Source organism: Echeneis naucrates, chromosome 16 (assembly GCF_900963305.1).
Source record: "Echeneis naucrates chromosome 16, fEcheNa1.1, whole genome shotgun sequence".
NCBI classification, from domain to species: Eukaryota; Metazoa; Chordata; class Actinopteri; order Carangiformes; family Echeneidae; genus Echeneis; species Echeneis naucrates.
This window is the reverse complement of record NC_042526.1, coordinates 8,482,181-8,497,052: the sequence shown is the minus strand read 5'-3', so window position 1 is coordinate 8,497,052 and position 14,872 is coordinate 8,482,181. Positions and strand designations below refer to the sequence as shown.

General features: G+C 40.1%; 1 protein-coding gene across 3 annotated transcripts in view; it reads left to right on the top strand.

The window, feature by feature from the left end:
* ldlrad3 (low density lipoprotein receptor class A domain containing 3) overlaps positions 1-14,872 on the top strand; it is a 69,856-nt gene that overhangs the window by 27,729 nt on the left and 27,255 nt on the right. Inside the window, exons 3-4 of one of the 3 annotated variants that reach the window (XM_029523834.1) lie at positions 7,527-7,652; positions 9,455-9,586. In XM_029523834.1, coding sequence (XP_029379694.1) covers positions 7,527-7,652; positions 9,455-9,586 — 258 coding nt within the window. Of the gene's footprint in view, positions 1-7,526; positions 7,653-9,451; positions 9,587-14,872 lie in introns of all 3 variants that reach the window. The other 2 variants (XM_029523833.1, XM_029523835.1) reach the window with 2 other exon arrangements.

The window sequence follows — 14,872 nt, the reverse complement described above, 5'->3', positions numbered from 1 at the left end:
TGCCTTGGTTATTTAAGTTAGGCAAATTTGTTCTCCTAGTCTATCTTCTTCAGTATGCTTTTACTAATGACATTCCTGTGAGTCTGTTGCATAAAAAATACTTGATGGGCTGTGTATCCCACAATCTCATCACTCAGTGACCTTAAACTGTCAACAGCTGTCAGACCTGGAAGAATAATATTCAGATATGTTGCATAAACATTAAGCACATGCAGTGTACTTTTTTATTTAAATTTTTTCTGAGTTTAGGGGTCAGTTCAGTCACACACGCTCAATCAAGTTCATCTCGAGCACTTTGAACCTACCAACAACATATTTTGTCAATATTGCTAACACTGCATGTAATCGATGCTGTCATAGATAAAAGCAAGTTATCATAAAGCGTCAAAAGAGCGTCAAAGGAGCCAGCATCTCCGGATGTGTTTGCTGTTGATATCTACATTATCTGCTCCCCCATAAGTGGGCCTTACTGCGCTCAAATAGACGGCTTGTTGTCAGTCTGTCTCTTGCGACTGCCTCATAAAAGGCCCCAGACAAACTTCTGGCTCCATTAGGGGCTTTGCTGGGATGGACTGACAAACTGAGGGAGGGGAATAAGGACGCAAAGGAAGGAAGGGAAAGTAAACAGGAGGTCTCATTATAGTGGCTGCAGCAGGAGTTCTGTCTGGATGTCTATTATCTGAGGAGAACACAGTGCCTGGAAACTGAAAGATTGGCTGAGTTCTTTGGAAGTAGAATCATGATTAGTGACTCCCACAAAGAAAAGACAAATTCAAATGTACATATACATAATAAATTCATATTTTGCAGGCAGGATGGTAACTTGAGAGACAGTTTATTGTCTTAGCTTAATCTACTTATGTCATTGAATTATATGAATATTGTGTTTCAAGCAGCTTCTTAGAAAATATTTTACGTAGAGGGCCATTGCTGTCAGAGTCAGTTTAGGTTTTTTTGTTATATAATCACACAGGGTATCTGCTGAAGTCTACCCACTGTCCTTTCCAATCACATTCATTACCATGGATGCAAAACAGTGTTGATCACCAGTACAGAATATTAAATTTCCTCCCATCTGTAATATGAGCAGCTGGTTTCTTCCAGGAAGATTCCAGGAACATGTTTTCATTGACAGTCATATATAAAAATATTTGCAATTTCTTTCTTTTAGATATTTTGACTTCTTCAATTACTCAGTTTTAATGGGCCTCGAGTGAAGCTCGACCATTGAAGTATTTAATTTTAGCAACACCCCCCTGCTTCTCTCTCTCTCGACCTCTGTGGACAGTTTTCTGTTTTGCATGCATGCTTATATGCACAATAACCTCACATATTTATGGTATGTCTGTGTGAACATATAAAATGTTTTATTTTTTTGTTTACTGCAGGAGCCTTGCCTATTTTTATCACATGACTTTGCTCCAGAAGACGCACAGATCTTCCTGTAAACCCATGCTGCTAAGCCAGCAGATTGTGATGATGTGGGTGTCTGATCCAAGGAATACTTATGCAGAGCCTGAGATGAAGGTCATATGTGGCGACATCTCCCTGGTGTCTCATTAATGAGAATTTTGGATTTTGATAACCATGTAGCTACTGGGGAAACACAAAAAGAAAACAAATCAATTTGGACTTGCAAATTACTTGGTGGGGTATGTAAACCATTTTTATCTTCCTCCGACATTTGTCAAACAAATAAGTAGTTAAAAAAAAAAAAAACTTTCTCTGCACATATGGAGATGCAAGGGTCCAATTAGCACAAGGTTTTGTTTTTGTTTTTTTCGTTGCAAAACAGGAACACTCACACTTGACGCTATGATGGCAGATTTTTTTTTTCTCACTTTAATTTTTCAGAACTTTCTTCCAGTACTATCAACGAGAAGAGGAAGAGAATAATGCAAAGCTATGGTCTAAATAAATCATCAGGAAAGGCACATTAAAATGTATTTATTGTTGTGTGTGTCCCAGTCTGCTACACCTCCAAGGCCAGGAATCCTTTCTGGGATGGACAGGGAATTTTTCATTCAATGAGAAAAGACAGACTTTTCTCTTCCTCCCCAAGCCCCACTGCTCTTCTCATGTTTGTTTGTTCTTTCTGTTGTTCCCTCTGGCGTAAGGGTCAACTTCAGTCATGTAAATACTTTTTGCTGGCTCTTAAATAACAGTCTGCCCTGAGAGAAGAGAGGCTGTAGCTACAGCCTGAGTCTTATTGCATTAAAGCTTATTGTATTACTGTCCTGCTGTGTGATGCAAGGACCTACTACAAATCTTTTTTATGGAGTCCAGCTTTTATTTTTGAATTACAACCTCTGCTTTGCTGCATATGAATTTGATCATTTAATTATATATAAAAAAAGCGCCATATTTTAATTTTTTCCATTTTCTTTATATGGGTATGCTTGTAGGTCTGTATATTGGTTGCAAGTCTGAGGGGTCTTCAAGCAATGATTCAGAAACAGGTTCCACAGTCAAAAGTACCATCCTGCTATTGGGAGTGTTGGATGAAATGGATGCTGACAGAGGAGAGAAGGAGGAGATCTGACTGAGCTTACTGGACCTTAGAGCCAGTATTAGCCTCTTTGCCCTTGTCTAGACAGGGCATGAACAGCCGAGAGAGGAGAAACACGTAGCAGGGCTGAGAGAGCGAGGGGCCATGATGTGCAAGAAACAAAGAGGAGGGGGACAAACACGCAGTTGGGAGTGAGAGAAATGACAGAGGGGGCCATTTGATAGAAAAGACTGTTCCGAACTAGCAGTTCTGCAGGGTGAGGGCATGGCCTCCATGTCTGTGCAAGAATTAACTCAAAGTTCTGCTCACACTTCTGAGAAACTTCAGCTTTTATTTTCCTTAAAATCAGGCGAGCCGTCAGCAGTGCCAGTGCTTCTTACAGAGTAAAGATCTGAACACATCAACTGCACAATTGAGGACCACTCACATCAAGTTGTTTTCATGTCTCAGTGTCTCTAATCCAGACTATTATGCCTATGCCTTTTGCTTTGTTTTCTTGGAAAATATCAATTTAGGTTTTTCTATAAGTTAAGATGTAGCTGTACATTCCATCAACTGCAGTGTAAAGCCCAGGAGAGTCTTAATCAATCACTGGGGGAGAGAAAATTGAATTGTGAGGTTCTGTGGGTAATGGTGAACTATTTGCAGTTGCTATCACCGTATGGCTGTTTATTGATCCTGTTAGCTCCTAATAAAAATGAGGGGTGAACTATATTCAATTCAGCGGATTATCGAATATTATCCCTGAGACGCTTCCCACAGTCATAACACAGCCAAAAGCATGACGCAACATCAGTGGTCCTTTCGTTCTTTTTTTCTTTGTATGTGTTTTTGTACTGATGGTCACAAAATGCCGATCAGTAGGTGAACTCAAAAGAGCTAACTTCCTCTTTATCAACAGCAAAGTTCTGCTCAACAGCAGGGGAGGGAGTAGCTAAAAGGACTCCCAAGGCAGATTAGTTATGATTTAAATATCAAGAGTCACCTTCTGCCATTTCCTCATTAAACTCAGTATGCGTAATAGAAGGGTTGCAGAGATTAGGAATGTGTGTTTTTATGACAATAGAAATGACTATTATTTTGTTTTGTTTTGACACAAAACAAAAAAAGCAAATACTACTTGGGGACGGTTTTTGCTTTCTTTATTGTTTTTCTTCTGTCGTTATGTGTTCATGCATGTCTCAGGTCAGGGGACTTAAAATAAAGTGGCAATAATGGCAAAAAACTAAATAAAGCAGAAGTTGATTTTAATAAGACTGAGTCTGGTGTGTCCCGCGTGCAGTTGACTGATCAAAAGGATGGTGTATTTAATACTAAGGAACATTGATGAAATATTGATCAAGGTCTCAAATATCGCCTCCCGCTTTGATTGTCTCTTGCTGTCTTTGTCTCTCCTCATTTTCTCTTTGAGACTGAATTCTATCTTTGTTCTATCGATAGTCACAAATTAGGCAAATGTATTGCCTTGAAATCTTCAAAGGAATAAGAAATGCTCTCTCTCATCATTTTACAATATAATGTCGGTCACTATGAGACCAAACAAGGAGGTTTGTATGATGAATATTGCAGCAGGGTTATTATCTGATGGATCACTTGCTGCTTTTTCAGTATATATCCCATGCTTGCTTCCTCTTTTATTGGACGTTGTTCAAATATTACTGATATATTGTACATGTCCCTGCATTGCAGCATACAAGCTTATACACTTATTTCTCCATCCAGCTTCAAGTTTGATAGCTTTGCAGAACACCAGTGGCCCATAAACACTTGGCCCTTGAATTCAAGGCAGCTCTATAATGTTGCTATTCTTCTTCCTGTGCAGAAGGTTATTGTACAACTAGAGTGCAGGGCTTAGACACTGAATTGTACGGAATAATTATTCTGATCCCCCAAACCCTCTCGACTGAATCTACCCCTGCCCTCCTTGCTTACACCTTGAGTGCGTATTGATTTCCTCCCTTCAGAATTGCTCAGCAAGGTCAGGGAAACCTTTGAAGTTGTTGACTGTCTCTACTCTTCCTTGGTCGGTACCCTCTCCCACCCGTTCTCTGTTTATGCTCGTGTCTCTTCCTCTGGTCCGTCTCCTCGCTCTGTCAATCATACATGCCCATCACGACCAAGCCTACCTGTGGCAAACAAGTTTCTCTGTTCTTCTGTGAATTGAGGAGAGGGAGAAAAGGGGGGAATTCTGGACAAGGTCATGAAGATGCATACTGGGGAAGAGCAAAGGATACAATGTGCAACACAGGAACTCTGCTGTCAGATACAGGATGACATGAAAGCTGAAGCCACAGGGGAGATACAGACGGAGAGGGAGAAACGAGCAGTAGCATTCACTTCCAACATACTATTTACAATTTACTATTAAATCGAAAATATACCACAGATTTGAACTTTGTTTTGCTTTAAGGTGTTTTTGCAGGAAAAGTTTCTATTAATGTCAACAACAACAAAAAAAAAAGACACCAGGATATGTGTGGTCCAGTAACAGCACCCTTTGTGCCTTTGTTTGTGTGTCCTCCAGCTGCTCTTTTTGGTTTGATCCAGCCATGTTTTTCTACTTGTGATAGTCTTACCTCAAGGAATCAGCTCAACTGCTAACCTCATTCGTTTTCATTTGTGCTGCTCAGTGAACACTGGAACTAAGTTTGGAAGGCATCCAAGACCCTGCCTGCTTTACGTAAACAACTTCTCCAAAGGCTTAGAGAAGAGAGAGAAGGTTTTGGCTAGACGCTAAATCAGTTGAAACCAAAAAACAGAACAACCACAGAAGGACTGAAGACAGGGTGAATTCCATGTTTATGGGTTGAAGATCAAGGCAGAGGTGCTGGATGAATAAACAATGGAAACAAAAAGAGCAAACCTTCATGTCGTTATCATAGGTTCAAAACGTCTATGTTTACACCAGCACTTTCACCCTCAACTTGCTCCCTCTAATTCATTTTTTTGTCTTTTCTTTCTGAAAAGCGCTCGGTGCGGGTTGTAAAGGGCTATGCATCCCCAAAACACAGAAAAGCACATTAGCTATATCCTTCCAACCAGAGCTGCCTGTCCCACCCACACATTTCCTCTCATGAAATTGTCCTTCAAGTGACTTTTGAGCTAATTTGGAACACAAACACTGGGTCAGATGAATCCTGCCAGCAGTGGAAGTGATAATGAGGATTTGGATGAGAAAGGAAGTGAATCAGGAATTGTGCAGACATAACAGAGCTGTCTCTGTAGTCAAATCTGCCAAGCAAATAAAAAAAAAAAAAAAGAATTTAGGATCCATGTCTGTATAGAGAAGGAGGAAAGTCGTATTGACCAAAAACTTTCTTTTTATGTATCAAAAAGTCCAAGTTCAAAACAGAGGGTATTATAAAATAGAAAGAAATCCATGTTTGTAAAAATAAATAAAATTGTACAATAAAAGATGATGATGTTTTTTTTATGTGACCAGATTCATTTTAATGTAGATCCTCCACTGCAAGATGTTTACCTCTTTTATAGGTTGCTACAGCCGCAAGCAATGTCTGTTTTTTCTCCCTGGACTGTAATGATTGTGATATACCATGCAAAATGAGCTTTGGGTGGTTAGAGCCTCTGCTGTCCAGGTAAACAAAGGCTTCCCAGACTATAGACACAGAGATCGGGCACCATCCCAGCTTCCTCCCGCGTTCAGCGGATTAAATTTCATCCTGGAGACAGGCGCTCCAAACCCTCGTGGTTGTTATGCCATTGCCCTCCTCCCTCACTACACATAAGCTTGAAAGAGCTCATAAATCAGCCTACCACAATATATTGTAGAGGGGAAAATGTGCACCCCTGGCATTTGAGATGGCACAATGCCAACCTATGAGAAGGCCAATTCCACCCTTTGTATTCATTTTAGAGAGGAAAAAATGAGAGGGTTCGGCAGCTTGCTTTTGAGATATAATGTACTCATTTGATTGTGTGGGTCGCTCCATCCTATTCTTATTCCATAGCATTTAATAGAATGTTTATAATGATATTCCCTCACTTGCGTTAACTTCTAGTCTTATTTAACTACTACTACAACATTGTCTAAGTCGTACTTGGACGTTTAGCTGCTCTTTGTCTCCAGTAAGTACTTCTGCAACAGGAGTTGCTCTCACACAAAGCCAAATGTCCAAGTTTAAGCATTTGTATTATAATGCAAATTACTGTAGTGGAATAATCTATAAGGAGTTTAAAGACAGATTAGAGAAACAGGGGTGTGAGAGATAATGCTGTATTTCACACAGACGTGACTGATTCTTACAAATTGTAAATACAGTAGCAGCAGTCCCACTGCCATGTTTTTTTTATTTTTTATTTTTTATGTCTTTTCTTGGTGCCAAGAAACAAGCTATTTAGTTTGCTGTTGTCTATGATCGTTTTTTGTTGTTGGTGTTTTTTTTGTTTGTTTGTTTTTTATTTCCTGTCAGGGAAGACCAATGAGTTTGAATTAAAGCTAGTGGTTTGCACTAATCGGGACACGCCATGCATTGATGTTGTGCAGGCTCGTCACTCAGTCTGAGGCCTGTCCTGGGAGATAAGGCCCGCTGGCCTGCTTAGGCTGATCAATGGCAGAATCCATACAAACACCCTCCCACACCATCTTCTCCCTTTGTCTTTGTCATTAACTTGTTTTCAGCTGCTATCAGTGCTTTGTGCTCAGGATCTTAGCCCTTACTTGTCATACTTAAAAGCACTTGAAGATAAGAATAACAGAACAAAATGAGTTGGATAATTAATTGGTCTCTATTACACAGCAGCAGTTTGAACCTTGGTTGAATGGTTCACTGTTTGAAGCAGTCATATGTGATACATCGTCACCATCAGAGAAACTTTAAAACTCAAACTTTATTGATGGGTTCTTTCCTCACATTGTGCATCACAGCAGAGGCCAATTCAACCATAAAACATGATTGTTGTATTGCTGTAGAAGTGGCTGCATCATCTTCCTTCACCCGCAGACTAATCCATTGTTCTGCTCTTCCTCCTCTTCCCCCAATCTCCCATCTGTCCTCAGCTAAGGTCAAGTCCAAATGTGCTCCTACTTTCTTCGCCTGTGCTAATGGCGTCCATTGCATCATTGGGCGCTTCCGCTGTAACGGCTTCAGTGACTGTCCTGACGGGAGTGATGAAGAAAACTGCAGTAAGTCTCACAACAGGGCAACTAAATCCAATAAAAAACTATTGGTCTCATACCAAGGTCACCAGACGGCTTAGCCTGATCAGTGATATACCATCCTTCAGTCATAACAGTTTATCATTACTTCATTATTGCAGCCCATCACACCATTCTTCAGTGATGTAGCTTGCTTTACTCGTGTGAAAGTAAATTAAAGTATTAATGAAAATGCTCACCAAGACTTTGAAGAGGTATTCAATTTTACACATCAACTTAGTTACCCATCATCTGATCACCCTGATGATTTCATAGCGATGTAGTTTTTTTTCCTCATCTTTGGAACAAAATCAAATAAACATTTCTGTGGTGTTCATGTTAACTGGTGCCTCTAAATTAACCACAGGTATAAATTTGATCATAAACGGTGATTTGTCACAATGTGTAGCTCCTATTTTAGACAACCTGCGCAGGATGTTTCCCGCCCTCGTCTGATGTTCGCTGGGTTTGGCTCCGGCCCCCCAGTGACCCTGCACAGATGAGCAGAATAGACAATGGATGATTGGAATAAACTACAAGCAGAACAAATTGCTTGGACACACTTGTGGAAAATAAAGGGGACAAAGCAATACTTTACAGTCAATTTATTGAATCAAGAAGATGTCCGGAGAGTCATACATGAAAATAACAATCAGCACACATCTGCACTTCTCCTTTCTTCTTCCCTGGCTGTGCTTCTTTGATTTTTCTGATTGTGAACAAATAAATGAAAAGACCTTGCTCAAAATGCTAAGCTGTAATCACCAACCCTGTGACTTTACACTGCTTTAGCTATCCCCCTGCCAGTGCAGTATTTCTCACACCCTCTAAAGTGTGAAGCTCCTAAGCTTTATATCCCATCCTATAGTGGGAAATGAAAGAGAGTGTCATTTTATAAAGAATGTAATTTCTGCACTGCTCTGCTGTCCACACCACTCCTTTTACAGTTATTTTACTGTTTTGCAACTTCCGACTGTACTCCCTTGGGCTTATGTTTTCTCTTTTCTTTTCTTTTTTTTTAAATCCATAAAACAGCAGAAAGGTTGCAGTTGTGGTCTTTATTATAACAGACATAACATCCATTGTCCCTACATGACTTCATCTCCATTTCCCAATGTAGAAGGTGCATCAAACTAATCACTCAGCATTGTTAGTGGCAGTGTTCCCAGCCTGCAGGGGCCCACACTCACAAATCTAATCTGGCCATTTAAATGGGGCTATGCTCCGCACTGCCGGCACATACTGCGTCACGGCTGTGTAATTGTCTGGATCTTCTCACAAGATAATTCTGCCTCAATTTGCAGAAGCTAGAACAAAGAAAAATGAGAAAGTGGGATGAAAAGAAGTGGTGGGGTTGGATGGGATGTTGAATCTTTTGCAGAACTTTTTTTGGGGGTGGTGGTGTTGGTGGGGGGGGGGCTTTCTTTTGAGTTTTCAGTTTGAGCTCTTATCAGACCCTTCAAATTAAATCCATGCAGTCTCACGCTGTTTTTAATGTTTCATTTCTTCTCTGAAAATCCCAGTGTAACTGTCACACCCATGTCTTTCTTTAAAATTTAATCGTATCAGTGCGTTGTAAATGAGATGAGTTCAACAAGTTTACGAAAAGCGACTTCTAACAAACTAAAGTACCTCTGCAGAAAAGGAGTGGAATTTACTTTGAAATAGCCTGTTTATCCCCAGATGATTTCTCTGGGAGAAAATGTCGTGCAGGTGTTCCTCCATATCTTTGAGCCTCTCTGTGTACTAACACGTGAGGTTTGACCTCTGTTCTGACTCGTCCACAGCAGGTAACCCACTGGTGTGCTCGGAGTCTCGCTTCAAGTGTCGAAATGGCCGGTGTGTAGACCGTAGCTTCTTGTGTAACGGGCAGGACAACTGCCAGGACAACAGTGACGAGGAGCTCTGCCTGACTACAGCAGGTACGTCACTAAAGTAAACATGATTGTCATGTCGGCGGGGGGGAAAGATGGTCTGTTATTTTTAAAACTAGAACTAGGACAGCTACCCAGGCACTCAAAATCAAGAACAGGAACAGGCTGAGGCTGAGGACGAGTTTGCAATAAAGAACAAGCATATCCCTGATTGGACTCGCATAGTAAAATATTTTTATTGTTACTTTTTTTTAATAGTGCACAATATGTGTACTAAAAATAATTACGATTTACATTAATTAATGGAAAGAACTAGCTATCTACCTAAGCCTGCTAAGAGTCATTTGGTTCGAAGTTGCCAGTGAGGCGTCCCTTTCACATCCTCTACAATTACATAGTACCAAGAATGGTTATAGGTAATTCTTGAAAATTTTGGAAATATTAGTTTTGGGGTTTGTTTGTCAGAAATAGCTGCAGAGACTAATTATGAATAAATTAGTTTTCCTCTCACAGTTATAAGGAGAAGTCTAGAAACACCCATCTCCATCTTTGTCACTTAACTTGCTCCATTCAGAGTTCATCAGGGCAGTAACACAGATATAATGAGACTAAAAGATAATTACTGACTGTCTGCTGTGAGAAACTGGAGTTTGGCATTGGCTAAGAATATTTAGTATCTTGTTGATGCAGTATTAAGCTTTTCTTTTTTTTTGTTAAACCAGATCACGGAGTTGGAAGAGTCTGACACTCAATATGTCACAGTAACTGATATTTCTTGAAACATCACTCAATAAATGTATAATACAGCCTGTGCTGCAAGAAGATAGAGGAAAGCTGCTGACAGATGAAACTTAAAAGAAGACTTAAGCTGATTTTATTCTCTTAACTCTGAAGAGAATTTCTTTCTAGTGTCAGAAACACATTGTGGCATCTTTAGCATTGTGTTATAAAATCCAATGCTGTCGAAGTAATTCTGGTGCGTTTGCACTGTTACAGAAGCAGCAATAGAATCATCCTTGACAGTAACTCTGATGTCTTCTGTTATAAAATGTCTTATTCACTGGCAGGTACCGCTTACATCTAGCATGTCATTCTTATTCCACTGGCAGCATCACTTCTCTCAGGCAGCTACGGCACAAATTTGGCTGCTGTCATCACTTCAGCTGTACTTCCACTGGCGAGCTGACACACTTCCTGCCAGCAGTCCAGTCCTGATGCGCACATAACCCCAGGCAACAAAATGTGGCCCATTGGCAATGTTTTTTTGTTTTTGTTTTTTTTTCATTCCCTCAAAACAACGTGATGCTCTGCGCCTCTGTGATGCTGCACGTTGACTTACTCTCAGGGAAAAAAAAGCTGTTAGAAATAACAAAACAAAGCTGACAATATCCTGTCAACATCGAGCCCATAAGGCAATAACACTATTACTAAAAAGGAGATAGTCAAAGTCAGCAGAAAACAGACGAGGCAAAGCATGCCTGATGAGTATGGGAGGAGCTCTGCCACAGTCGCACAGTAGACTTCAAAACATGAACACTAAATCAGGTAGAAACATTTCAGAACCATTCATTTATTCATTTTTCTTCGGCTGCAGGTAATTGCTCCAAACTACAGATCAGATAATGATTGCAGGAGATAATTATTCTACTTAGTATGATTTATTCTGCTGATGTATTTCCACAAAAAAATCTATATGTAATTTGCTTTAATTGGTTAACCTTTTAAAAACTGTGTCTAATTAGTGAAGATGAGCTTGTGCAATTCTCATAATGCCTTCTGTTTGTGAGAGAGCGACGAAGAGAAGTAATCTGCCGTCACAAGCGGGACAACAACTGAATGCAGGGCCAGATTGCTTTATAGAGCTGTATAGGGATGCAGAAATATTGATGGATATCTGTGTCCGCTGGACTCCATTTCCTTGTTGAGGAGTAAACTCCAGCTTTATTGGCTGGCAGGATGTAACTGGGTGTCATTATGGTGCCTGAGACATTAGCTCTCACAGGCAGCCTTCACATAAAAAACTGGTATAAGGGTTTTTAATTTAAAAACAATCAAACAGCTCACTTTAAGCAGAATTTAGGATTAAGTAAAAAAAATGTTAATGCAAATATCAACCAAATACATGACATGACCAATGTATTAATATGATTAATTAATGAATATCAATATGAATATGCCCTCTGTTAAAATCTATGGACCACTTTATGATACATTATTCTGATTGTCTTGAGTACAATTATTTTACTCCATTTCCCTCAAAAAGAAAGTCTTCTGCTTTGCAGGGATTTTATTAAAAGGCCTGGCATGCTTGACTGAGAGGCTTCTCTGGCTGCCTTCATCTCTAAAATGTTTCCAGGGCTCTAGTAATAAAGTACCAAGTCCTATCTTTTGCTCATCATAAAAATGCATGATTTTTCCACTATCCAACAGGAGATTGCATGGATTCAATTCTCAGGAATATGTCAGTGCAGCTGCTTGGAATCTGAATATGTTTGGATGTGAAGTTATATTCACTGTCAGCACTGATTTTATAGTAGTATTTGTGCGTTTGGAGCATGAATGTCCCAAATGTTCCTGTGCTTATTTTGCTGCTGAAAACTTGTGAAGAGTACAAGTGCTGAGGTGTGAGATGTTGTGAGCTCTGTGTTGCTGTGGCCTTCAGAACAGATCAAGGAGGAGAAGCTTGTTTTTTATTTTTATTTTTTTTTTTTTCTGTCTTTTTGTTTTTTTCTGTCTTTTGTATTTTTTCATCACCATCTGTGCTTTGGAGGAAGTCAAGGCACTGCTGCAGCTTGACTGCCTGCATTTTTATCCTGTTTGCGCACACACCTCAGCTCACACACTAACACTCACACACACACCTTACACTCTGTTCTGACTTTCCCTCTCTCTATAATAAGCACAGACCTGCAGGTGACAGATAAGGCATACAATATCCGCTCAAAGCCACCTGAGCACGGCATCTCCTTCCACACTTTCTCTCTTCTGTAACTCCACCACCCTCCCTCTTTTCAACTCCTCTTCCTCCTTCCCCATAATTACTTGCTTCACTGTCTCCACATTTGCTTCCTCTGTTTGAATGATCAAGTGAGATATCAGCACTCAGCTTGTCAGCGGACACACCATTATATTTATAGCCAAGCAATTGGTTATCTTGCCCAATGTGTCAAGCAACTAGATCTACAGAAACCAGCCTCCTGGCTTTTTCATGCCTCCACTGTCTTTATTTCCCATCAGGGTAATTTTAAAACTCTTTAGCACATTTAGAAACAAAGAGTGCGGCAGAGAGCTGCTTTTACTGTTTGTCTTTTTATTTGATGGATAATTGATTTTTAAAATCGCAGAGAGGTGGCAAAGTGGCAAACGGTGTTATGTAACAATACACAGTCTTCTATAAATGCAAGTGCAATCTTCACACGGTGAGATAGAACGAGTGGGAAGGGGAGTCTGTAATGGATAACAGAGATAAAGAAATGGAAAGCACACCATATAAACATGATATAGTGCGCCAGAAAGGGAGTCTCGAGGAGCAATGAATAGCAATGGGCAGGAAGATGGAGGTAAGCAAAGAGAGTTAGGTGATTTAGAAGAGAAAGGTGGGGATTTGGGTAGAGGTGACTGAGGGGTAGCGATAAGCGAGAGAAGATGAGAGTAGCATCTATCTCAAGTCAAGCCCTGAGGCCGAACAGTGTAACTCAAGAAACAGAAATGATATGAAAGCTAGGTTTTGAAAATCCAAGCTCGTCTTTGCTCTCCCCTGGTCTTCAAGTCTCCTGCTTGTAGCAGGAAATAGAGAGTGCAGTGACAGAATACATTTTTTGCCCCTACGACGACAAGCCTCCACCTTAGGCTGGAGAGGACTTGTCCAGATGCTGGTGGAAGCATTGCAGAGAACAATGCTGCATAGGCAGCATGTGTGTGACTGCATAAGCGCAGCACTCAGAGAGCCACAGTGCATCTGATTGAGATTATTCTGCATTTTTAATTGTAAAGAAAAAAAATAACTCCCATCGTCTCCCAAAGAAACTTTTCCAAAGGTCATGGAACTGACAAGTTTGTCAAAAAAAAAAAAAAAAAGGGATGAGCACAGTACCGGGCTTCTTTTTCAGAAAGAATCCCTTTAGTGTCATTTAAAGAAAGTAATTGGTTTAAAAAGCACACATCAGCGTCTCAGATCATGAATTAATTAACACAACTAGACAAAGACTATCAGATGGTGTGGTAACTGCAGGAGAGTGATAGTGATTGATTCTCAAATCTCCTCCATCTTAAAGAATAATCTGCAGACCGCCATCATCTAAAGTTGCTGCAAGAGCAAAAGTAACAGAGGGGAAGTGTGACTGTTGTGAAGGTAGGAACAAAGGGCCAGACGATGGAGGCTGGTTTGAGGGCTTCAAAAGCTCTCAAGTGGCTTTGTGCATTTTTGAAGATAAGGTATGTTTTGTGCGGACACAAGCATGAAAGGCTCTTGCATGCATGCATGTGGATTAGTGTGCGCGTGCAAGATATGTTTCAATGTGCACTGTTTTTTTTTTTTATTATTTGAGAACATACAAATAATTCAACATTTTCTAATATAAAAACCATGTTTTGTCTGTAACACTGCATAACAACTCACAACAGGTTTCACAGTTTTCACACAGCCTTCCAGTGTCACATGAAAAAGATTTATGCTCTCACAGCTGCATCTCTCCTTGAGACTCCATTTATTTTACTATGAGTCAAATAATTGGTCAAATAAAAGACAAGTAAATCCTTAATCTCATAAAAACAGAAAGTCTTTAGCACACACTAGGCACTGAACACTGAAAGTTTCACAACATCAAGTAGTCCTCTTTGAACAAAAGGGCTGACGTCAATTCTGCAAACCAATGGTCTTGAGCAATGTCGGCATTCATGACACATCTTGGAATACATTTGCACTGTTTGCTGGATGAATCCATGAACATGTGATTTAAATTACAATGCACTGTAAGCAGAAGTTATTTATAGTTTTCAGTACTTTAGGTGTTGTGTGTTTTCACACTGCCTCAACACATGCTGTGTCAGTACCCATATAAATATTCTGCCCAGACTCCAGTGCAGACAGACAGAAAGCCCTATAGAAAACTTGACCACGGCTCATCCCATGTGATCCACTGAACAGAACAGTCTTGACATATTTTGTTATTATAGCTTTTACTAGTGACTGCATTCGCAATGCCACTGGTTTATTTGAAAGAGCACATGTCAGAGAGAGAGAGAGCGAGAGAGAGAGAGTGTTTGGCAGCAGACTGACAATTAACATTAGTCTGCTACATGGGTGTACTGTCAAACACTGGCAGCTGACATCAC